Source organism: Colletes gigas, unplaced genomic scaffold (genome assembly GCF_013123115.1).
Source record: "Colletes gigas isolate AHSC1104 unplaced genomic scaffold, ASM1312311v1 Colletes_gigas_Sc00008, whole genome shotgun sequence".
Taxonomy (NCBI): Eukaryota; Metazoa; Arthropoda; class Insecta; order Hymenoptera; family Colletidae; genus Colletes; species Colletes gigas.
Window position 1 is genome coordinate 9,140,708 of NW_025106637.1, and position 27,189 is coordinate 9,167,896.

Below are 27,189 nucleotides of genomic sequence, written 5' to 3' on the forward strand. Positions count from 1 at the left end.
ATTTGCGAATGTTCGGTACGTTTGCCAAGATTGTCAGAAAGCTTCGTAAGAAAAAAAAGGATCGATATATCTCAGTTTGTAACCAAGCATTAATGTCGTTAAAAAAATTGAAATTGCATTAGATACCCTAACCGAAACCTCGGGACCGGTGTATGTGTCTAACAAAGCATTCCAGCTAAAAATTATTCATAACCATCCAAGGGCGTAAAGAAGAACGACAAAGCCTACCCAACAAATCAATGTCAATTTCTACTTAAACTGGCGCCAGGAAAACTATGAAGACCTATCAGCGACCTATCAAAGTATGTCGTCTATGATTTACGCGACCTGAGCGCCGATAACGGGTTTAACCGCCGTCTGGGCGTGCTCTCGGTTGAAGAGGCGGCGCTTTTGTTTTTAGAAGATTTAGACTTACTCTTCTCCTTGCTCGTCGTAGCCGAAGAGGTTTTCACTGATTTCCCGGACTTACTTGCAGCAGTGTCCGAGCTGGTGCTCGTGGACACTGCCGCGGTAGTGGCTTTATTTACTGTAGTGAGGTTCTGGGATTGGGTTTGGGTATTAGGGCTTACTTGTACCTCACAGGGTGGTGGCGCGCTCCTGTAAGATGGCACGATTTTGAAGGTCACTGATCCTCGTGCTTCACGCTGCAACAAAAAGCGTAATCCTTAACGACGAAAAGCCACACGAAGAAATTTCACGTAGAAAAAGTCTTGGTCGAAAGTACTGTCTTTATTTATAACAAATGTGCAAAATGGGGATGAATTCATGGTGCAAACAAATAGTTGCGATTTTTCGTGAAAAAGTGCATAGAAAATGTGGAATAAACTTTTCTGATACGAGCGTTCATTTCCGAGAAAATTAATTTTGAAAATTCGTGGGTAAGTTGCCTGACAAATACCAGATATTACTACTTGCATTGATATTTGTAGATACTGGCGGTGGCACGTTGATTACGTTTATTTAAACGTGAATATGTGAAAAATATTAATTTTGAGAAACACGTGCACTAAAAATTTTGGAATTTGATTTACTCGGAATAGGAACCTCGTAACAAAAAGTTGTATTGCATATTATTGATGTATTTTTGCACGGGGAATAAGTCTATGACTGATTTTTTAATTATGAGCTTATTCTATATAGGTTTGAATGATTAATTATACTCACGAGTATCTTTTGCAAGGCATTGACAGATTGATTGGCCACTGGTATTCCGTTAATTTCTCTGATCTCGTCACCAACATGGAGAGTCGCTTGTCTATGTATCATGCCACCGTGCATAATTCTTGCCACCACGCATTTTCCATCCTCGTTCATTTTTAGCGTGATTCCCTGTAAGCAAACAACCAATTTCACACTTTCACCGTGTTCTATTTTCGTTGTATTCTGTATTCGAGGTACATAAAAGGTGTAAAAGACAAACACAGAAACGAATGGCCAACGAATTTCTCTTAGAAAAGCAAGTGATAGTTAACTTTCCCTTCGTATGAGTTTAGATAAAGTTTGTCAGTTCAAGTAGTATAACCAACAATTTCTGAAACAAGAAGTTACGCGTTTTACTAAGGAATATCCACGACACGTCCGACACCGATTATTGTGAAACTTTTTACGTTTGCTGAGCTGCCAAAAATAAAGAAAACGTATTTCTCTAACTGCGGGAACTCAAGTTTAGGGGCTGAAACTACCTTCGAAAGTTTTACCCTTCCAATCCTGAAACATATTGGAGATACAGGGAAGTTTTTTAATCAAAGTCTTCGCGGTCTTTGACGGAGTATAAAATGTTTATACATCGATACAAAATTTCGCTTTTACAACATTCATTTTTAATATTTCAAACTTCTATAATCAATGCTTATCACACTTATAAGCAATATTCCTGAATTCGATCAATTTGAAACACGTGCAGAGCAATACCGCCATATCACAAAACCACTTTTTCATAAAGGGGTGAATAACCCGCTGAAAAAATGCAATTTCTCTCGCGGATTCTCTCCAGAATGGGGAGCAATATCGAAAATGAATTTAAAAAAAAATTCCATCCTTTTTTCCATGTAAAACACCATGTATGAATAATTATCGAAATAAAAACAAGCCGAAAAACATGAATTTTTCGTCAATCGTTCGTTCGAAATTTTAAAGAAATTACAGAACAATATAATTTTTATTGAAACATTTTTTTGCTACCTATTATCGTTATTGAAATATTTCGCGGAAAGAAATTTCCAGTTTTATCATATCATGATTTTACTCTCTCGAATTGTGCTAAAGTTCTAACAAAAACGGGATTTTGTAATACGGATAGAATACTCTAATAACACACACGAGATTTCGAAATTGTCTGAATATTCAGAGAATTTAAGCTGCGATTCCGGTATGAAACGTTAAAAATTATGAAACTTAACAGAATCATTCTTTTAAAGGAAATGAATGAACGTATGAATATGTAACTTTCCAGAAATATTTATATATGACTCTTGCAGCCATATGAATTTTCGTATTACCAAATATAACATGATGCAGTAGTTTCGACTAACGCTACCGACACATTTAGGTTACGAAGCGCAAATATAATAAATCAAAAGATAGGTTTCTGGCAAAGCATAGGCACTACAAATCCGTTTACGTCAATACTTCATAAATTGACCCTAGTATATCGTGTAATAATTATTATTTTTCTGTTGTGCAAAATATTGAGATGTCAAAAGGACAACACGAAGCATTTAAGGGTTGAAGCGACGTTTCACTATACAGGGTGTTCGCCACGTCTTGGAAAAATTTTAATGGGACATTCTAGAGGCCAAAATAAATCAAGGATAACAATTTCTTAATTGATGCTTCATTAAAAAGTTATTAAAAAATTTTAAATCAATTTGAAAAAATTATTTTCGTTTGCGGGGGTCAATTACAATCATTTTTGGTGAGTAGACATACCCCCGAAATCCTAACCATTCTTGAAAAAAAAATTCAGGAAGGTGGACTTTTGCGGCGAAATTAAAAAATTTCAAATCGTTCTGGAAAAATTATTTTTTGCTGTAGGGGTCAATTACAATCATTTTTCGTGAATAGACACATTCCCGAAACCCTACGCATTTTCGTGAAAAAAATTCGAGTAGGTGGATAAAGTTGTCGACAAATTTAAAAAATTTCAAATCGTTCTGGAAAAATTATTTTTGGTTGCGGAGGTCAATTACAATCATTTTTGGTGAATACACACACCCCCGAAATCCTACGAACTTTCGAGAAAAAAATTCTTTACTGAAAATATACTGTGTGGCCGGAAATGTTTCCATAACTTTTTAACAATCAACAAATTGCAATTCTTGATTTTCGTCTTATTTTGGCCTCTAGAATCTCCCATTAAAATTTGTCCTATGGGTGGCTGAACACCCTATATGTATATTCGTCGCTGTTAATTTTTCTAGTTATCGTCTTACCATTGGCTCATCGGTGTTCTTCTGGAACTGGACCAGCCTGACGCGCGTGACGTTTTCGAGGTCCAGGTCACCGTTTTGTCCCTCGAGATCGTCGCCACCGTTCAAATAAGGAAGCAGAGGCGGCGGCGTCACCCTGGTGGCTTCTTCGCCGTAAACTTCGTGTCCAGCAACGTCGTGCGCTTGCAGAAGCGCCTGTAACAAAGGACAACAAAGTTCCGGATTACACAATGTTGCTGACGAAACGTGACGTATGTAATATCCAGAATATTTATTAATATTTACTGTAATGTTGAAAAATAAATTACTGTTCCGCTGGTAACGGTGATCAATTTTAGAAATGCGTCAAATGATTGTAACGAACGTTATTAAACGACGAACATTGTTCAACTGAAATGTGTTTTTGGTAAAATTTCAATGATTGGAACAGAGAGAATTGAATTTGCGAAAAAATAGCATATTCGAAAGTAATTAAGTATAAATAAAAGTGCCGAGGATTATATTTGTCGACATTACAGCTGAACGAAGAAGTTAATTTGCAATTCTGATACGAGACGCGAACTTGTCGAAATTTCGCAACGCGCAAGAAGCAAACATTGACGATGACACATTCCATCAAACTGGTCCCTTGATTGCGACACATAGGTCGCCCTTCTATCGCCTGAAACAAGCTATTTGCACAGGACGTTTGAATTTGTGGTCGGATCCTGACCTTGGTGCTCCAAGTTCCGACTGCTGTCTGGACACGTTTCAAACCGCAAAGTTCTGCAAACTGCCTCAATTATACGACCAAATTCAACTAGTTCTTGAAGCAACTTCATCAAGGTCTCAGTTACACGCGTCACCGAAAGTACCGGGCCAGCCGCGACAGCATAATCCCGCTCCCAGAATTAATTCCGGATTTATTTTCCATTGCTCTTCGACGGGCACGATTTATTGCCACGGCGTTATAAACCACAACGACGAAGAAATAAATCATGAAGGCACGACGAAGATTTGTATCTTTGTTTCGACGAACTTTGCGCGTCCGTAAAGTTCGGGCGTTCGAGCCTCGGTCTTGAAAAGATTGGAAACATTCCAGACCCTGAACTTCCGAAGCGCTTCGAATAGTATTCGAAACTAGAAGAGTTCTCGAGAGTCCCGAATAATCTCGAAAATCTTGACTTTGTTCGAAAGTCTTGATGAGTCTCGAATACCTTTGTCGGGAAACTCGATTCCTAAACGTTGCACCTAGGTATTACCAGCAACAGCTGCTGTTTTCCTAAAGCTATTTTTCCCTCCAGCGCCAGCGTCTCGAACGTCTAGATTTTGACGCTGCGTCGTTTCTGAAGTGACAAATAGGATTCGAATTCGATATCGCAGATTTTGTAAATGTCTAGAGTTCCAGTAAGACTGTAGAATTATGCAATGGCGTGTACAGTTCTTGGTATCCGATAAACCGTAAAAGAGAAACAGAACTAACTCTCGAATGCGGTAAGAAGGAGAACTGGTTCTTTACGCTATCGAGTTTCCAGTCGTCACGTTCGTCGAGTTTTTGCCAGCCCTTTGCAATCTCCGTAATGAGAGAAAAGTCACGTCGGTTGACTCGAAAGCGGAAGAAGAAACTGGAGAAAAGTGGCGACAGCCCCGTGCAGCTGCATCGACACACGATACGGCATGTCGTGCGAGCTGGTACGCTGCAAAGTGTCGGGATAATTCGTTGGAACGACGCCAGTGTCTGAAGAGCATGGCTGATGGCGTGGACGACCGTTCGGATTCTTGCAGCGATGGCGGGTCAAGCTGCGGGAGGTCTTCCTCCGTGTGTGGGGGGGCACACGTTTCACACGGGAATACGCAGATACGTGCGTGCACGCGACCGAAACCCCTACGCCAGGGGTGCACAACTCCCAATAAATTCGATCTACCAATATTACCTTCGTGAATTTTCACTCTATTCAATACAAGAATTTTAAATCGTTACGCAACGCAGTTCAAGAAATTCTGAATCGCATTACTGTAGAATTTAACAAAGAGAATTGTATTTGAAACACACCAAGCACACAATCTTCTTACACAAATTAATATCATATAAGAATCACGTCTGTCGTTCACAACCGCTCGTTTCTGTTCTCCCTAGTTACCCATTCCTTCACGAACAAAGCACTTTCAACCCTTTTGTACATAAATTACCATTCAACAAAACTACACCGCGGCACAAACATTCAATACAAATCTCCTACATTATGAAATATTTGTAAATTCACTTATTATTATTATCAATCCACGAGCAGAATCAATTCTGTACTTGTAGTTGATTGAAATTTTTTATTTTTTTCAGCACTGAATTTTTGCCACCAATTATCTAGAGTTCGATAGACGTAATTTTATGCAATTATTTCTAACGTGAAATGTTGCTTGAATGTGAACAGACACGATTCAGATTATAAATTGAAGATTCGTGCAAAGGATAAAATCTAATTTCTTTTGAATAAATCTTGAACACATTTTGGTACTTAAGGGTTAAATTCTGTGGACCATATGTGGTTCAAGGGCCACAAGTTATGCACCCCTGTCTTAAGTTGTCACGCGATAGGTTGGAACAGAAGGAAATGTACGAGTGTGAGAATACGTTCGTCCTGGCGGTCGCTTGAAATCGAGCCAAAATCGTCGTACGGCTCGCATTGATAGCCGTGCCACGTTTCTATTTCCCGTGTCCCACGAACGCCTAATCTATATGTAAATCCTACTTGCGCGGAAAAGCATGTGTGAAGTGAAACACGCGAGAGTGGTCCGATATCGGAGCAATTTTAACCCCTGATTCCCGAAGATCTACAACGCCTGGATCACACGAGCGGACTTGGGCAAATATTAGTCACGAGTATCGAATACAAATTTCGAACTCCCATTTAATTCTCTACGTAAATCAGAATTCATTAGCTGATTCTATTAATCGATATCAAACTAACTTACGAACGAATCTAGAATTGTAAAAATGGACACCAATCGTTTTTCTATCAACGAAATAGTATTTTTAGATAAATCGAAAGCCAGTTTCGTAGGCAAGATATATATTTAGCGCAAAACGTATTTCCATTGATGGATTCCAATGGAAACTTTGTGTAATTCGCTGCTGATGAAAGTAATTTAGTCACCGTGAAGATATAAACGTTGAAGAGAAGATTAATGGTTCTAGGATAAGAAACTGATATTTTTAGATGGTGATCCCTTAATTAAAGTTTCGATCTCCGTTCGAAATCTTCTTTGGAAATTTCTTTGGAAAGAATAAATGAAGTGAAATTGATACCGCAAACAGAAATAGGTCGAAAACGTGAATTTCGACAAAAATGTACAATGAATATGTCTAGAATAAATTCTGCAATAACGAGTTGTTCCAAAGGTTTATGAAAATATTAATGAAAATTGGGAAATTGGCAGACAATAGATGTAACGAGTATTCATGGAGCTTCAGTTTCACAGTAAATATTACGAATTTTAATATCGAAGCACGAAAAGAATACGCGATTTACATTCATATTCAAACGGATTGTTTTTTATACCTTTGGAAAGACATTTTCGATGAAATACGATGGGACTGGATAAATATTTTACGTGTCACACGTGACGAAATTATTATTTGTTAGATGCATAGTTTAAAATTGAAAAAATAGCGATTCTCAATGAAATTAAAATTACTTTGCCAAAACATTAACAAGTCTTAAAAAAGTAATGAAAATTAAAAATGTGTTCAGAATATGCTAAGAAAGATTCAAACCGCAATCCACTTCAAAAGAAGTTCTTGTAAATACTAACATGAATTCAACGATCTTTTCTGTAGTATAAATCATTTTTCATATATCGAATTCTCATTTCATCTGTTAATTTCTATGTTTTGGTTTAGTGTTATATGCACGTATTTGTTTGTTAATCGCTCTTGGTACAAATTTGCGTTGAATTGGCGTAATCAATTCTGAATTTGATCCAAAATGCGCATTGAATATAAAAGATGTGTGTCAAGATATGCCACAAGATGCACTCATGGTTTGCGTCTGGAAAGAAAATTTCGTGCCAATTTCGATAACATTCGCTAGTAGTGTTAACGTCGTTAATTACGCCAGCTCCGTCGAGTATTCATTAATTAGAGGCTGCTCGTCTGTCAGGGGTGCGCCGCCCATTAAGCGTTTTTCCGGGTTGAAAACCGAACTCGAGGAAGAAAACAATCCGCACCGGTCCAATTCGATCGCGCTGGATACGTACTTTCAGTTGTTCCTCTATGAATTTGAATGTACTCCACGATCACTATTGGACATACTGGATCCCCAAAACATTTAATCTACCAAATTAATTTTTTAGCTGGTAAATATATGGTAAAAATTGCACTTGGTCGTTAAGAAAGAATAATAATTTATTTCCGATCACTCTTAATTTCAAATCAAATTTCGAATGAAATTTCAATATTATATTTGTCTTACGATTATATAAATTAAAGGGTTAAAATATCAGTCACACGGCGCACGCGACAACCATTATAACTCCATGATTGGTCAACGGTCTTTGCCGCGGTTGTTCACGCGAATTTATGTGGATCTAAAAGTATAAATTATCGTAATTCTGGCTAACGTTTAGGGGTATTACGACCGGCTGAACCACAACCGTTCGTAGCCGCGTTTGCATGCCAATGAGCCAGTTAGCGATTTTGAGGGTAGAATAATATTGTTCCATGCAAATGTCGACTGGGTATATCTACCACGTGGGCATTGGGTCGCAACCGGAAACCATTGTATTGGTTCAACGAACTAAGTCATCAATCCGCGAGATCTTTCGATCGCCGCGACTCTATGCTTTAATACGATGCAAAATACTCGGTGTATCGTGAAATCTGAATAACTGCGGTTAAAATGCCAATTACCCGTTCATTCTTCACAAGCTTGCATGCGAACAAAATTTCCATAATCGCTTTTACACATCATTGGGTTCACTAATTTGTGAAACAGGAACTAAGAAAAGGAATTAATTTCAGGTTGATGAAATTTATATAAACGACGAGTTCTACTAAGACAAAATAATTTAGACATTCAGACTCGAATCGTAGAAAAAAATGTTGGAAGCTGGGTTCTTTCGATCGCGTTAGATCCTCGAAGTATGCAGATCGATTTCGTTTATAAACTTTGAGAGTTCTATTATGCGAATCACGTGCATTAAGGAACGCCACGAGGAACGAACGTGGAATAACGATAGATGTCGAGCAATATTGTTCCTCAGGCTATAAAGGAAACACCGAGACGGGAATGGTGCTACGAGGTCGCCTCGACGTACTCGTAAAAATGGCGCTAGCGTGCCACGTGACAAATGGGTACGATTCGCATAGCCAAGGACCATTGATTTCCCCCGATTTATTTGACTAAAGCCATTTCCGCGGGGTTCGACCGAATTCTACGCGCCAACCTCGTGCGTAACATAGTTCTTTCATGCAAATAATGTGGTATTTGTTTAACAAGGTTTTTATTTAATATTAAAAGTGGTTAGGAACTGATTAAAAGAAACTATTCGAATTATTTCTACGATTAACATCCCTTTTTAATGCTTTCTCCCGCCACTCAAGCTTCTTTCGGGCGCGTACATGACCAAATATAGTCATGTTAACCTTCGCCTTGCATTTCGCACCCCTGTTCGAGAGGACCTCGAACTCGTCACTGCAAGTTGCTTTCTCTTTCAACGTATAGTTCTTTCTCCACACAAGTTCCTCACATTTCCGATACCACAATAAGTACAAAGAATGGACGTAAATACAAGGTGTGTGGTAAAAGTGCCATTTGCGTGGGCGTAGGAGACACGGGCGATAAAACGAGATTTCCTTGCGGTTGTTAGGTAGATTTAGATCCGAGACACACATGGTTTCCAACGAGACTGACTGGAACTTCGTAACAAATGTTTACGTCTTGTTTTTACCGTCTTCCCGACTCGCCATCCGCGTGTGGTACATTTGAATTTCTTTCCCCGTAAACTTGTCTTCTTGGTTGCTCTTTGAAACTCTCTCAGCAGCACGAATTAGCTTTGCAACGATATCGGTGACTCGATGGATAACTAACTTTGGCTTTTTCGAGTTGAGAGATAATTTCAGGCTAATCAAATCTAAGACTTAAGGATAGAGAGATGGATAGGGAAACTTCTGGTAGATGATAAACTCTGGTGAAGACTGGGTAATAAGCAGGTGGAAACTGCTAGGACCTGAGGGGGCAGTTTACCAAACTTCGAACCTCCTTCAGCTTCAAACTGAGGTAAGCTAATGTCACGGAATAGTGGTCCAACCTCGTGGAGCAAGGTTTAGCCTTCCACGTCAATCACAGAAAAGGGCAGACGCCTTTCTAAATTTTGATACGAGTCATTAAAAATTCTTCGAAGGTATTATGCGACTTCCTGCGTGAATTAATATTTCAGAGCCTGTGTATTATATTTTCGCAAAAATTCTTATGTTTCAGGACACCGTAATACGCGATACTTCACTACCGAGGAGGAAGCAAATATCCTGTACGAGTAAATATTCTAAATATTTTATCACGTTCTAGAAATACGCTTGAGATATATCTGTGATCCTCAAACGGTTCAGCAGCTCGAATGGTGACACAGAATATATTCGAACAGAATCGGGAAATCGAGGAAAAGATCTAGAAGAACTTTCGCCGCGAGGTGAAATTTCCCTCAAAGAACCCGAGGTTGTGAGAAGTGCAAACAGAAATGGGCTCTTTGGCTGTGTCGCGCGTGACAGGAAAGTCAGTATACGTGTAAGGTAACCCGCGGGTGCATGTACGTGGCGCAGTTACACGACTAAGCCATAGACGAAGCATGAATTCGAGATAGAAATAGCAGATTATGGGGCCAAAAATTTTTCGTACCAACGCGTTCCAGTATTCGACGAATAGGAATAGAAAAGAATTTCGATAGAAGCAGAAGAAAAAATAGGAATCCACATTTTACCAAGAAATTATTAAACAAAGATCAAAAGTTAGTCTCGTAAACAAGCAATTTACACTTTGGAGAAATCATTATCTTGAGGAGAACCGATGAGTGAAAATTTCAAGATAATATATTTTATATTTTATTATCTATATACAATAAGCTATGTGAATGAGTTATGTGATTATTCATTCTCATGATCAATGATAATAGTAATAATTTCAACTATGAGTCGCACACAACGTGGAAGGGACGTTATTCTTCAAACAGAAAACATTTAACTTGAGCACACAGTGTGTTATTCTCGTAGATGTACCCACAAGAAATTCTACTTCAAATTTTAAACGAAATTGTAAAATCGTACTAAAAATGTATTAGCCACGTTGTTATCGAAAAATATTTTACGACAATTAAGAATAATATATTTCTATTTAAGGACGTTGTGACGTGCGACTAAATCAATAAGGATCTAGAGACTGGGCACGATTGTAAGCAGCATAAGTTACTGCTAATGTGTCGGCAAAGTCGAATGATAATACAACGTTGCCTCGTTTACATAATAGTTCTCCGTCGACAACGACGCTTATATCGACAAACTTTGTCGCGTTGGTCTTGTTCTTGACTCTAACTACTGCGCCAATTTGGAAGCACTTCCTGTACGGGCGAAGTTCGCACAAAGAATGCAAAACCTTTCTCCGCTGAACGTGCCAGGAGTTGAACGCCTCTTCAAGCACTTGCCACTTCCGACACGCGTGAAACAAACGCTCAATGTCCGAAACTGGCCGGCGGGAAGCTTTATCGCGTCAGCTTTGCAGTCGCGATGCAATTACACTTTTCCGATACTAATTTTTTTCCTTTCGCGAACTGCAATAGAATATTTAACGTAATTTCACGTGCACCGAGGCGAGGAGAAGGCAGCGAGTTGGGTAATTGTACTTCGTCGAGCTGAATTCTCTCTCTCGTTCGCAGCGGAGGAAGGATAACATCTCGTAAGAAGTAAGTCAACGTTCACCGTCTTGAATTGAGAGAAGGTGTAACGAGCCACGGCGCTACCGTTATGAAAAATTCTGGCCACTTTGGCGGAACGAATTCCATCCGTGTTAATTTCGCGAGAAGGCACCCAATGTAGCGTGAAATTAAGACAAAAGTATAAAATACCGAGACTCGTTGTTTATGCTGAGCAAGTTCTCGAACAATTTACTATTTCCATTCTTGGTACGCGTCCAAAAACGGTGATTGTGAAAAATTTGCTCTTTCGACGAACGAAATAGAAAACATTGGACACGGGAATTGGAATTAACGTGGATCGCAGAGATATTTTATAACATTTTTAATTTGCTAAGTAGGTCTTACTCGAATTATAAGAGATTAGTAAAAGGAGAAGAAACGTTTCAGAGTCGAGTTTCATCGAATTAAGTGGAATTACAAAATTTGTAAACAGGAAGTATGTCTTAATAGAAAAGAAAACGGAAGAGCAGTCATCTGTGAAGAATTCTTCAGAGCTGTGAAGCTTCGGAAGGCAAGCTCTTGTCGATTCAGTGACTTTAACGCCTCAACAGCCAAGTAGTTCAGTTCACGTCTTGTAAATATTAGGTTAAAGAAATTACTTATACTGTGAAAACTTAAATATGAGAAACAGTACTCTTCGATTCGGTTCAAATGAAATCGTATTCAAACGAGAGTAAGAGAATTTTTATGTAATCGCCAGTTTTTTATGAAATAATATCGTTCCTTCTTCGCATTAATACATTGAAATTGAATTATTTAGAACCTGATGGCTTAAATTCAAGAACTGATATTGAGCATAAAGTACGTAGTTTAATGATGTGATATTTATTAATACTCAACAAATGTTGAATTCTGTAGATTCGGAGAAAACAATCAAGCGAATCGAAAGATGCTAGTCTGGTAGGTGTCTCAGCCACGTGCTTCTCAAATGCTATAAATTTCAAATCAATTGTCCGTATAACCGATTGCCCGCGACATTTAACCCGTCGTCCCCCGAACGAGCGAACTTTGACCCTCCGTTTTGGCAACTTCCGATGTACGCGTTTGTGCGAGTAGACGCGGTCGCGAAATTATGCAGATGATAACCGGGGAAAGGCGGAAGAAGAGACAGAGCGGGGGTGGGTGTACCGAGCGGACGAAGTTACGAGGGCTGATCCTCGTCGCTGCATACCCACTTCCAAACCGGTAACTATGAGCTTACTTAATGGCGGACAATTATAAACGGAGTTGAGGCGAAAGAATAGACGGAGCAGGATGCAGCGCGAAACAAAATCCCCGGGGGAGGAAGACGGAACGCGGTTGAATGCTCATTGTCTTCTATTCGCGAAAACTGGCTTTGCATCTGAAAGGGTCTACGACGCATTGATTTCTCCTTTTCGACGTTTAGTGTCCTAACGAAATATTTTTGAAACACCATTTTCCCAAGAAATATCGCGATTTATTATATTGATAACCTGATCAATCTTTATCTTCATATCCTGATGGTAAAAAAACACTTTTTACTCTATCTGATGTATGAGTTTTCAATATTTTATTATTCATTAATTTTCATATCGTTTTATATCAAGTGCACTATGTATCCTGATATGTATGGTAGAATCTATGTTTTTCAGTAGTTGATTACACGGAGAGAGTGAAAGAAAATTTTTGTAAACATGGACCTTATTTGATTCTATTTTGTGCACGGTGTCGAAGTATTTCAACGTCCATAGTGAGTGTTAAATGTTTTTAAACGAGGTAAAACCTGAATACGTTCTGCAGAATTGATCTACCTGTTGTAAGATTGTCCCTTGGAGACTGTCTGACTACTCGACTGAAATGGGACACCGTTGTATATAAAACGTATGCAACGAACAGCATCTAATGGAACTTTCTCCAATAATTCATGCAATTGATTACTGAAGAAAGCGACACTAGATTGACCTGTTAATCCTCCATTAAGGAGAACGAGGAATTGTCGTGCATAAACAGATTAGTAGAATCAGCTGTATTAGGTCAGCCTGTGACTAAAAAATGTGGGAGTACAAACATCGCTACAGTATCTGTAGGGGATTCTTAATATAGTCAAAAATAATATTCGTATATATGTATAAAACCTATGGTTAAAACATCGATTCAAATTTTTGGTGAATTTCAAACTAAACAAATACATTAAAAATTTTTTTAATGATCGAGTGCTGTCATTAAGGAATCTTTCTTTTATTAACGAGCCTGAAACTTCTATCCATTAGCGCAGTGCTTAATTAATTCAACTGCTAATAATACCTTTTAGAATTAGGGATTTTAACGGCTTTCAAAAGGTCATAATAAACCGAAACTCTGTTTCAATTCGCGTAGAGTAAAACTTTTCGTTGAAGCAGCTTAAATTTTGCCTCTGTCAATATCAATACTCCTGGCATACAATAATTTGTTTGATACATTAGTGTACGGTGTCCATTAACTATCTTCGATAATCGATGGGACCAAACACGATCCGGAACCAGGACAAATAAGAAGAAACGAACAAATTCTATTTCAATCGGTTAAGTTCTTTTCCGATAAGTTATGCGGGCGACAAATACTTCAAACGGAAGCTGATCCAGAACAGTGTTCAGTGTTTCTAAAGGTAATTTCCATTGGCAGCAGACGAACATGATTATCATCGAGTACTCTTCGAAATTATCGTCGAAAACTAAAAACACATCGTATTGAAATATCTCGAATATTCTTGAAAATTATTTAAGTTGAAAAATGGATATTGTAGAGTTTAAATCTTTTGAAAAAACAATACGAGGTGTTCAGATTAGATCATATCCAAAAGAAGAGTGTGAACGGATATAGGTCAACATCGATATAAATTTTTGTTAATTTCATACGTAATAATTCGTTTCTGAATAGGTTAATCATGGTATTCGTGTTACGTTTTTATTTTCTGATCCTGGAAGTACCACACGCGTGTCAACTGTCAGACACACTTCCTACGGCCTAAAATTATAAAGTCGTGAATAACTGCTGGTTGGGACTATTGTTAATGTCGGAGGATCAATCGAGAAACAACAGGACCCCCGTAAATTTCAATTAGTTTCACTAAAACGATCCCGTTGCCCGTGTTGTGCTCTAGTTTCACGGCTTTTGTGCCCCTACACTTCATCGACATTCTGGTATGCTCGGATTACCGCATATGCTTTTATGTTAATGTTATCTCCGCCGTTTCGAGCACACCGTTGCAAAGTGAAACCATAAAACGAGTCAGGTTACGGGTTATTTCTGATTCCAAGTCTGCATAAATAATTCAGCGCATAAGTAACGCAATGCTTTCGTGTGTTTACAACGGTTGTAAGTTTATACGACGGAATAATGCGGATGTTTGACACGAGCATTAATTTAAAACACTGTCGTTTACACCTTCTGATCCTAGATTGTATCCTTTTATGTACAATATTCTTCTCGTCAAGAAATAAAAACATCACTTTCGTTTTGAATATGTATCTTGGTATTGACATTTTGTAGATATCATTTAATTATTTTATATAAAATTAATTACGGAACGATAGTATATCACATCTCTTGCTCGAATTTCTGTTCGTCTAAGAAACTGTGAAGGTTTGATTACGGGAAAAAGGAAATTGTTATAAGAAGAAAAATCTTTCGTAATATCGTTGCGTAACAGAGCTTCTGTGCCACGGTAATTTATTCTTCGTTAAACCAGTGCTTACAATCGCTTTGAAATTTTCATATTTATTTTTGTTGTTGACAAGTAAGTGACATTTATGCGGCGAGTGTCCGTGGCACAATGATATACAGATTGCGACGTAACGAAATTGAAATATGCAGACTGCGATTAAACGAAGAAAAATGAGAATTTTCGTCAAATCTCTAATATCGATTTACACGTACAATAATCTATCAAATTTTGCGTGAAAATAAATTTAACAATCATAAAATTCTAGAGTTTGTTGTGATTGTGTAAGTTTTCTAATTTACAACTTGTACGCTGTTGCTACACGGTAATTCTCTTCGATGCAAGTGTAAATTGCTTCTACAGAAGAAAAAGAAACAAAATAAAGTAAATAACTATTTGAACGTATTGAATATTGAATATTTATAAAATTGAATATTAAATTATATCTTTTAGTTATTTATACTCAGTGGATTGTGTTTTTCTGTAAGGTGTTCCATTAAGAGATGTATGATTAAGCCTGTGATTAGAGTATTACTTAGTTAAGTCTGATTATACGAGTGAAATTTGTATTAGGCATGCCATAAAACTGAGCAAATTGAGTATAGGTTGTATAGGTGTAAATTATGTCATGGATTAAATTATAGGTGGAATTATAGTGTGGGCTATAGGTTCGGTTATGGACTCGGTTATAGGTTATGCATTAGGTTAGGTATACGTTGCATGTTTAAATTTGAGTTAGATGAGAGACTTTGGATTAGATCGAAACTCGTAGGTATATGAGGTTACGTGTAGGTTATATGCGTTTCGGTTTAGCATGACTTAGGTATGATAAGTAAAAGTTAAACACAATTCAGATCCACGCTTCTTTTGTGACTTTCTCTTAGTGATTTCTTCGATATTTTAAACAAATAAATCATCCAATCGGATCATTATCTTGTGTCAACAATTGTATTCCAAAGCTTCAATCATATTCTTTTGGAAGGCTCCAAAGTTTGTCGTACGAGCACACAACTTCACCACAGATCCGGCGTTTAACGAAATCCCTAACAGTAGAATACAGATAACTCTCATACATATCGTACAACTAAAACACGAGCAACTGTCCTACAACTGCTGTATGTAACTCAAACTATTTATACAGTGGTTTCAAACATTTCTAACCAAGTCTAACCAAACGTCTTGTCGTTAAAATTTCAGGCGAAGTTATCTTATTAGAATAAAATTAATTTTCATTTAAAATAATATTTGTGATGATCAACACCCGTGTGTTTGTTATTTTTTTATCATTCATGCAGTGCATGCTCAATCAAGATGAAATTTTGTTTAGTTGCTCATTGTGCCCCAACAGAAAGTGTAGCCCCTTTAATTTGCATACTGGACTCTTTCTTAAAGAACCGGTATTTTCTTACAGTCGACGTCATACTGCTTTATCCCGTTCAGGGAACCGGAACAGTATTAGTGTCTCTACTACTCGGGGAAGGTAGCGTGAAAACCTTTTAAAAGACAACAGAATTTTAATTTCGAATGTACTTCGAAAATAAATTGTAAAAATTTCAAAGTCGGACCCTTCTTTCATCTAAATGTATCCAAAATCATTTATTATGCATGAAAAGATTAGCTCCCCAGTGGTCCATTTAATTAAAAACGAATACAAATGCAAAGGCAGGACTAACAAAATATTGTAATGTTCTTAGAGTAGTCCAATAATTGTGCAAAAAATCGAGGCACATCAGTTATCAAGTTTCTCTAGTGGGGGGAATTAAAAGTTTCTAGTGTTTGGGAAACGAAATCTACGCAACGTTATGCCAACAGCGTTCAAATTGGGTCTTTTGTAGCGTTTTAATCTATTCCGTTGCGCTTACGTCCCATTACGTACGTCTTCGTGTCGGTGAAAAGGCTTGAGCATTCGAAATTGGCGTTGGTATCCAGAGCAGATCCCTCGATAAGTATGCACTAAACCGGTCGGGTATCTAGCTACACGGCGGTGGCTTATCTTTTAAATTAGATTTTCCCTCTTCCAGAACGACCCCGAGCATCCTGCCAGTTGCAAGTTCAACGATGCACAACGTTGGAATCGAGTTGGAGACTAGAATCGATTCGCCGACCTTGAACCGCTGAAACTACTAATTTTCAGCATCGCTGATTACTGAAGACGACGTGCGAAAGCGACGACACCGTATTCCACGCAACTGACATTAACGAGCAACTATAACGCGTGCACGGAGGAATGTAATGTGTCATAAAAGTAGTCATAATTGTTTTATACATTCTTTCATAGTTCTTTAAGTCCTCGAATATCTTCAAATCTTGTCCATTTCATAAAAATGTCTCTGACCGTAGTTTGCAATCAACAGACGTAAATTTTAATCGAAATGAAATTAAAAAAGAGACGCGTGCACGAAGGAATGTAATGTGTCATAAATGTAGTTGTAATCGCTCTGTATATTTTTTCGAGGTTCTTTAAAACCTCGAATATCTTCAAATCTTGTCCATTTTATAAAAATGTCTCTGACCGTAGTTTGCAATCAGCGGACGTAAATTCTAATCGAAATAAAATTTAAAAAAGAGATGTTTAATGATTCCTTTTGCATTTATACATTTTTAAAATTCGTCTGCATATTTATCTGGACTAAGGAATTGACTAAAAATGTTTCGTTTCGTTTTCTTAATGCTTTAATATTAGCGAATGAAACAGAATAAGAGGGTTCGTTTATTTCGTACGAAAATCCCGCGTCAGACCTAGACTTCTCTCCGAGGAAATGTATGAAAAGTAAAGTGTACTCGTTTAAACTTCATAATGTGAGATATTTGCGACAGTGAATAGAAAATTTTGTAGAAAATTTAGGTTAATCATGGTACTTTAAATGTACACTTGAATCTGTCGGGACGTCACGTTGCATATATGGCGCTAGGCTTTCGATTTAGGATGACTCCTGACGAATACTGATTCAGATTACTTTATTAAATTCCTCCCGACCGATGTTTCATTTAAAAAAAATTCCAGTTCGAAAATTTTCGTTCGTATAACAATGGAATGCGAATATTAAATATAAAAGCTTCAATAAAACTGTTCTCGATTTATTACTGGCTATTGTCAGACTAGTAAGTTCATCGATCTATAAACAGTGCATCAATATTGGGCTTGTCTATTCTATTTTTGATTATACGAACTCTATAAGCATTCTCGATGCCAAAGTTGGTCAAATATTATTTATGAGCGACGAATATAAATTTTAGATTTATTCGTAAACTACCGTCCCTTCGTGTTTCATTCATAAATTAGAATTTATTAGTGAATTTTTTAAACCGACATCAAGGTGAGCAGAGTCGAAGAGCAAAAGTTGGTTCACGAATGAATATAAAATTTCTATACGATATACGAGTATAAAATTCGCTGGATTCTGGATCCAGCATATGGCTGTAGTTTTTGTAGAGGATACGATGGTTGCTATGTTGGGGAAAAAATCATCTTCGTCGTCTGTGAGGCGCTCGAAGTTCTACATACTACATTCCTCAGGGTCTGGGCCCGTATTCCCAGATGGACCGGTTTTTTCGCGCATGCGCCTCAAAGATCGTTACTCTGATCGAGTGAAAACAGATGTCATAAGACCCACGTTTTAAAAAATCGTCCAAGAGTTGTTTAAAAATGAATAAAAGAACCAAAGAAGAGAAAAATATTGTTTCGAACTTTATGCAGTGAACAATTTTGAAAACGTATTATATTCTGGCCGAATGTCATTTATAAAAATATTTGAAAATTAGAAACAACAAACGTAAAATAAATGTATAATAAATGTATAATTATCAGATTATGTTATACGACCCACGTTTTAGAAAATCGTCCAAGGATTGTTTAAAAATGAATAAAAGAACCAAAGAAGAGAAAAATATTGTTTCAAATTTTATGCAGTGAACAATTTGAAAATTAGAAACAGCAATATGTAAAATCGATAGAGAACTATTAAAATTTACCATGGCATAATATAGGTAAGAGCACTAGGTTATCTTATAAAGATGGGTGAAATACAGTTCCTGTGCTCTCCTGTCAGTGCTTTCCACGCGTTTATACCGCGTATACCTAGCTTTACCATCCTTTCGGTCCATGGTGATACCCTCCTCTACGAGTTTACCCCGATCATTTAAAGATAACATAGATTTGCATCGCCTCGCGCAGACAGGCACACAGAGTTACTCCATTTTGCCAGAAGTTGTTTTACCAGACGGCAAAGTTCGACAAATTTTATTTACAAACAAAGAATATAGATTTGTGATTTGTTCGTAAACTAACTTCTAATTACATTCCATTCGAAGATTTGTACGTAAATTAGCTTTCGCCCCTAACTTTCCTCGAGTAGATTAGTTTTCTCGACCACCTCCTCCCCTGTAGGAATTTTGTGATATTATGTAACTTATATTTTTAGTTTGATTACTTTATGGGTTCGTTCCGGACTCCATCGTGACCTTTTTAGCCGTTTTCCCATTACGCGGTATGAAAGAAACAGACAGGATTACGTATTATTTACGCATTCACGCGAACAAAGTTTGATGTATAACTTTAATATTAAACGAGTTGTTGAAAGTTTGAATTTTTTTTAATGGTTATATCCTCGTTCTTCGTGTTGCTCGTTTAAGGTAGTGATTATCAACACACGTTTATGTGAATATTCAATTGTAGTCTAATCGATCGATACAAACTGAGAATCGTGTATGACAGTAGGACTGGCAGAAAGGAAATTACGTCATTGACAATATTTACAAACACTACCAGAAGAAAGAATAATGAGTTATGGAGAGCTACATTGGTTAAGACAGTCGAGTGCACGCGCACACCATAAATTTTCAAATTCCATTATCTCCGGGACAAAGCTTCGCTTGAAAATCATTCTTTCACACCTACTACTTACTTTTTCATAAAGAATCATATACTTTTCGGATGCACCATGAATTTACGCCCCATTCTATACGAATGCTGTTATTGCCTTTTAACGTCTTTTTCATTTACGAGAAAACTAAATAAGCGGTAGATTGAATTTTTCCCAATTTTCAACGTAAACCAATAAAATTTAAACTGAAATAAATAACCTACAAAAACATATTCTCTAAATTACATGAAGAATTTAGCAAACAAAAAGCGAAAATTTTTTTCATTTTGAGCGAAATAAATTGAATCGAGAATTCGCGTCGATTGATAAAATGTTGAAACATTCACATTAAAATATTATCGATAGCCAAACAAGCAAAAAAAAAAAAAGGAAGATATTTCTAGCTAATATCATACGTCGTGTGCATGCCGGAGAAAAAATTGAAATTCAGTGTTCGTTGAGGTGTCTATTTGAATTTACCCGAGGAATACTGAAACCATCGCTGTGAATACGTGTACCGCGGTGAAATCATTTGCGGTCCATTTGTTTAACGATTCGTCAGACAAACAACATTATAGCAGAGTATCGGAAAAACAGGGGACACCGCATATTCTGCAGAATTGGGAAATGTTAGAGAATGAGGACTTCTGATTACTTCCACGTATCCAAAGATCAAACACATTTTAAATGCATTAACAGATCCTTTAAATTTTACTTAGCACAAATAGTTATAATTGACCTGCTGTTAAATATAAAATTAATTTTTCTAAAATTCTTTATAACATTAGAGAACATGCGATCAAATTATAAATTAGCAGTAGGAAATGCATTTTAAAAATTGCTTATTTATATAGTTTGCATTGCAGGAAGCAAATTTATTAATACGATACCGAAACTTGTGTTGATGCACAGCAGATGACTAAAAAGATGTTGCAAAATTCACAAGAGTTTCCTGTACCTTTAAATTAAGGAGAAAGTTCCAGTAAACGTGCCACTTGAATTATAATCAGAATCAGGATTTTGCTAAAATCATATAGAAACTGTAAAACGTGGATTTAATATCTTCTTTGAACTTACGTTCTGATAATATATATATTTTTAGTATGAATTTCGTGTACTACTACTAAATAATTAGAGTTTCTAGAGACCTATGCTAATTAATTATATAGTGTAAAATACTATTGAGGGAAAAGAATGCTTTGAAAGATAGTACTAAAAATTATTGTTTTTAGTATTGAGTAACATTTTTATCGAATACCACATAATTTAGAGCATTTAAAGTACTGAACATTTCGCAAACCGATAAAATTGTATAAGCAAACGATCCTCTAGTTGTTTTGAATGGAATAATTTAGTGTATTAAAGCTTTTGTGACTGAGTAATGAATATTTGAATGGTTGCTACGAGATAATGCTTCAAATAACTCTGATTATTTCCATCTACAATCATGCTTCTCATTATTTCTTCTTGCATAAAATTTTTATTTTTCAGACTTAATAGCCTTTCAGTCGACTTAATCAATTTCATTACGAATATTCACTTTTTTGGGTCATTCTTAGTTGTATAAAAATTATCCACAATTATTTAAAAAGAGAATAATTTCAATTTCGTTCCCTTCATTTCAGATTGCATTAACGAGTTTTTGACGTGCATTTGTTGAAGAGAATCCAAACAAATATATAATATTATTTTAATAGGAAATATATTAAATTGATTAAAAATCCCTAATTATTTCCCACTCGGATAATAATATACATCCAAAGATAATATTTACAAAGCAACAGTTGCGTACACACGTACCAAACAACACACGTTACGATTTCCAAGAAGAACAAATAAAATGCGCTCCATATTTAATGCTTCATAAATTCCACAGGATTAATAAAATCTATATAAAGCCTATTCAATCATCCACGCTACAAACGCATGGAATTCATTTCATTTTTTATGATGGAAGAAATTTAAAAATCAAATGACGTATCATTAAAAATTATTTATCCTCCCACTAATTTTTTCACAATATCTCAAAGGTTAATTGCACGAAAGGGGGTCAAGAAACGAGAAAGTTGATAAGTAGATCAACAAGAGAACTCACGTAGCACAGCATCGTGGCTTCCTGGAGGCTGCGTGAAAAAATCCAGTCACCGATTCGCGCGGTCCGGTTTCTACACGTGTTGTGACGACGAACAACCCTTCTGGCGTGCAGACAGCGGGGTCAATCGACGGATACAAACTTTGTTGTCCCGTGAATGCGAAAGAAGCGGAGCGTTTGCGCCGGTAACACCGCGCGTGAAGACGGTTGGCTGAACACTGACTCTGCGCGCTCGGTAGCCGACGCTCCGGAGTTCGACTTCCCGCCAATCCCCTGTTACACGACGCTACTTCGACCTTTTTGCCGCCCCGAATGCATCCCCCCGCGACTTTATGGAAAAGAGGGTCAACCTTGATGGAATGGAATTATGCTGATCGCGATTAGCAAGTTGCATTGAGAACTTCGGGACAAAGGCTGGTTTCAGAACGGAAAACTTCAAGAGATTTTATTGAGAAATGCTGCAGGAAGTCGGAGCAAATCACGTTTCACCATCGCGGATAGCTACATCGACGCTTAATTAATATCCTTTCGTAGATACGACTGTTCCCTGGATTGCTCGTTGTACGTGCCCGAAATTTTGGGTATTGGGCACCAGCTCTGGGGAAGGACGTTATTAAAAAATTAATACTTAAAATACAGTATCTAAAATTAATTTTCAGAGCGATTAAAATACGACTCTAAACATTGGAGTTTAGTGTGTCTTTTTTTATTTTTATCCAAAGTCAAGTTTGAGGAGCGACAACACATTATCGTTCTGTAAGGTTTTATTTTTTAAAACAGTTAATTATTTAATTCTTCCAGTGATGATATCTTTGTCCTTTGCTCGATTCTCATTACGCAGATAGAACGTTAAAATAAAAATGTACCTTTGTTCATAGGAACATTAATACTATAGAATTTTTTAAATGCATAATCCCCCACTGATTTAATGTATAGTAACGGGATACTAGAGAGAACTTACTGAAAACGAGAAATTATCGAAGACACGGGCATAACTATGGCGGATCCCTACACGTCTGTGGTCGGAACAGTCGTTATGCTAGACTGAGAATGAATGTTTAGCGTCAGCTAAATATAGTAGAATATACTCTAACTTAGTTATGATATTTTTATGCAGTTGAACATAATTGTAATTTCGTTTATGTCTTTAGTAGACTAAAGACGTTAAATGAAACGAAAAAAATGGAACAGATGACGCGTGTACCGATCATCGAATTAACATTTCTAACGAACGTACTTTAGTCGTGTATTTCGGGTCGAGTAGGTAAGCATTTTTAATGCGGCTCATGGCCTCGTTAAGACCCTAAATTTTTCATTTTTTGTATTCGTCATTAAATGATCGCTGATAAGAGTGTCAGCTTGCTATTAAATATTTTAACTTGCATATTTTAAAGTCAAAGTTTGTGACAATATTATACAGGCAAATTTATTTCTGATTCTAAGATACTTGTTTTGCAGGAATATATATCTCAATAAATAAAGTAAATAGTAGTTTTCAAGAGAAGTAATTTACACATATTATACAAGATCCGGCTGCATCTAAGGCGAAGTTTATTGGGTCAGCATTACGAAACGCTAATTAATTTTGATGGCTTCCTTATTTGGAAGTTTTAAACTCGGAATAAATTATGTAATTTATTGAATTATTTAGTATGATAGGTAGATAGGTATGTATGGTAGTATGGTAATGAAATGATTTCTTTTGATCGTACGGTTATTCATTAAAATAACAATGGCCTCTTATGCTTGCTCTATTTATTAAAAAAATTATTTTTCCTTCTCAGTAAAGTATTTTTAAACACGGTACGTATAAAATGAATGTAAAAAATCAATCATTTGGTATTTAAAAGGTTAATAAGACGCGTTATCGAGCTTCTAATACTCCGTTCGGAGTACGTAGAGTTTATTCAACCCACCCACAATCCCAGTGACTTGACACGGCATTATAAGCCACCGGCAGTCGCCACTCAACAAGCGCATTCAATTCTCTGACACGTGACCCGTGCAATCTTTTGAGAAGTGAACAGTTGCTATTGTCCTCTGATGAAATGTGTTGAAGAGCCCTCATCTCGTCCAGCTACGGCACGATTGTGCGTATTATTCCGGTACAAAGATTTCTTCAGTTTCGAGGACACGAAAACGTGTCGTGCATTTTTGCATTCAATTCGATAATGAAAAGATTGCGCATTTACGAACGATGGAAAGAGCAACGCTTTTGTGAGAATAAATTCTCCAAATACTACTTTACATTCGACGATGATATTTTTGTTGTATATAAGAATGTACGATCCATTTTTGCTTTCTCTTCGATACTATCCACAAAAGGCTGTTGAAATTTGCAATCGTAACTATATAAAACTGTGGCACAAATCGATGTACAAATATTGAACGAGTATCGCCGCAAGTTGTTACTGACGGAAAATTTATTTCGATAACAGAGTCATACGCGTAGTGGAAACAATTGTCCGTATAAACAAATATTGAAAATTAAGCAAATTGTTCGCCGTAATTGACGTAACATTAAACTGAGATATTCTATTCAATCATGCGGAATATAACACATGTTCGAATATTCGCAAAGCAATCGTGACAAACTGTGTAACATTTAAGATCGGAAGAGCATATCAAAGGGTAATATAGCGAATAATAAATATTTTGTGTTATTTTCAGTAGTAAATTTAAAAAAAATATTTTTAGTACAATTTTACACGTACAATAATCAATATAAAGCTTCACGGAATTAATTTTTTACGTTCGGTTGCGGGAACAATAATGAGTAAGTTTTGCGAAAATTATTTTCGACTTTGAAGTGCCGACAAAGGTGTGTAAATTGAAAAATTCTCAATTCTCAATAGATATTTTCACGTTGTCGGAGCAACTATTTTGCCTAAAAAAATATTTATTCCAAAAGACCGTTCCTTCTCAATGAAAACAAAACAAACAGGAAGTCAATATTGTTAATGGTTTTGGAGATAGAAAATCTATCTATCGCTCCATCAAAAACGCTACAAATTGAAAAGTTCAAATTGCCATTCGGGCTGAGACCGTACGCAAAATTTTTATTTTCTACGTTTTCGAAATATGTTCGATTCAAGACAGATATAACTTAAACAAAAGTGTACAATACGAATTGTCAAATAAAAGTAACGAAGAGAGTTGAATATTTAAACTGTAGAATGAGATTATTTCGCCAGTTTATGAAATATAATAAACTCAAAATTTTTCTTACATTTCTTATGCAACATACGGTTTTTACGGATATTATTCCATCGTAAGGGGAGAAACTAAGAGCTACCAAAGTAGGGAGAGCAACTCCGTTCGTGGCGCCTGGGAAAACTTCTAATTGGGCGGCGGTACCTGCCGAAAGTGCTGCAAAAAAGTGATTTTTTTGGCAAAAAGTCAGTCGACGGCGACTACTTGAGAAAGCTTGCCTTGCATACGGACCAACGAGATTTTCCATGTTAGTTACTTTAGTTATTTATTACTTTTCAAGCTCGCAGAGACCAAGCACAACCAGGCCCAATGGATTCTGGGACACGTATTGTTGGCAGCTGAAGGGAAACTGACCTGGAAGAAACGTGGGATCCAACTGGTCAAAATTCTACACTCCCACGCACGACCACCTCTACGACGCACATGACTAAAGAGGACCAATATATAGGGTGTCATCTATTGACCGGTACTGAATTCAGACATTTGAAAAAGGACTGGATTTGTAAAGTCCTTTGAAAAACTGGATAAAAGTGTGAAAACCTTTGGTAGAACTCTTTGGATCGAGTTTCAAGAGGGACGAGTCTTTGCCATATATCGATAACCAAAAGAGAAGTTTCGCATTTATAATTTACAAAATATATATGTGGATTGAAGACTTGTATAAATTAGCAAGGTTTCATAAAGAGATCGAGAATTTTTGCACTGTTTAATTAGCAAATAATTCAGGGTTGATCAAAGAAAATCTGCAAGTTTCCTAACGCGAACGAATTAGAACTTTACCGGACAATAAAAAGTATTAGAATTTTCGAAATAGTAATTCATACGTGGATCAAAGACTTGTATAAATTAGCAAGGGTTGATAAAGAAATCGAGAATTTTTACACTGTTTAATTTGCAAATAATTTAGGGTTGATCAAAGAAAATCTGCAAGTTTCCTAACGCGAACGAATTAGAACTTTACCGGACAATAAAAAGTATTAGAATTTTCGAAATAGTAATTCATACGTGGATCAAAGACTTGTATAAATTAGCAAGGGTTGATAAAGAAATCGTGGAATTTTTACACTGTTTAATTTGCAAATAATTCAGGGTTGATCAAAGAAAATCTGCAAGTTTCCTAACGCGAACGAATTAGAACTTTACCGGACAATAAAAAGTATTAGAATTTTCGAAATAGTAATTCATACGTGGATCAAAGACTTGTATAAATTAGCAAGGGTTGATAAAGAAATCGTGGAATTTTTACACTGTTTAATTTGCAAATAATTCAGGGTTGATCAAAGAAAATCTGCAAGTTTCCTAACGCGAACGAATTAGAACTTTACCGGACAATAAAAAGTATTAGAATTTTCGAAATAGTAATTCATACGTGGATCAAAGACTTGTATAAATTAGCAAGGGTTGATAAAGAAATCGTGGAATTTTTACACTGTTTAATTTGCAAATAATTCAGGGTTGATCAAAGAAAATCTTCAAGTTTCCTAACGCGAACGAATTAGAACTTTACCGGACAATAAAAAGTATTAGAATTTTCGAAATATTAATTCATACGTGGATCAAAGACTTGTATAAATTAGAAAGGGTTGATAATGAAATCGAGAATTTTTACACTGTTTAATTTGCAAATAATTCAGGGTTGATCAAAGAAAATCTGCAAGTTTCCTAACGCGAACGAATTAGAACTTTACCGGACAATAAAAAGTATTAGAATTTTCGAAATATTAATTCATACATGGATCAAAGACGTACAAATTAGTAAGGGTTGATAAAGAAATCGTGGAATTTTTACACTGTTTAATTTGCAAATAATTCAGGGTTGATCAAAGAAAATCTTCAAGTTTCCTAACGCGAACGAATTAGAACTTTACCGGACAATAAAAAGTATTAGAATTTTCGAAATAGTAATTCATACGTGGATCAAAGACTTGTATAAATTAGCAAGGGTTGATAAAGAAATCGTGGAATTTTTACACTGTTTAATTTGCAAATAATTCA

General features: G+C 36.5%; 1 protein-coding gene across 5 annotated transcripts in view; it reads right to left on the reverse strand.

The window, feature by feature from the left end:
- The window catches only part of LOC122396921 (peripheral plasma membrane protein CASK), a 236,356-nt gene that overhangs the window by 27,289 nt on the left and 181,878 nt on the right, over window positions 1–27,189 (reverse strand). For all 5 annotated transcript variants that reach the window (XM_043395697.1, XM_043395698.1, XM_043395695.1 and 2 more), the window contains 3 exons: window positions 3,432–3,623; window positions 1,165–1,329; window positions 576–644 (listed from right to left, as the gene is read on the reverse strand). In XM_043395697.1, coding sequence (XP_043251632.1) covers window positions 576–644; window positions 1,165–1,329; window positions 3,432–3,623 — 426 coding nt within the window. The remainder of the gene's footprint in view (window positions 1–575; window positions 645–1,164; window positions 1,330–3,431; window positions 3,624–27,189) is intronic.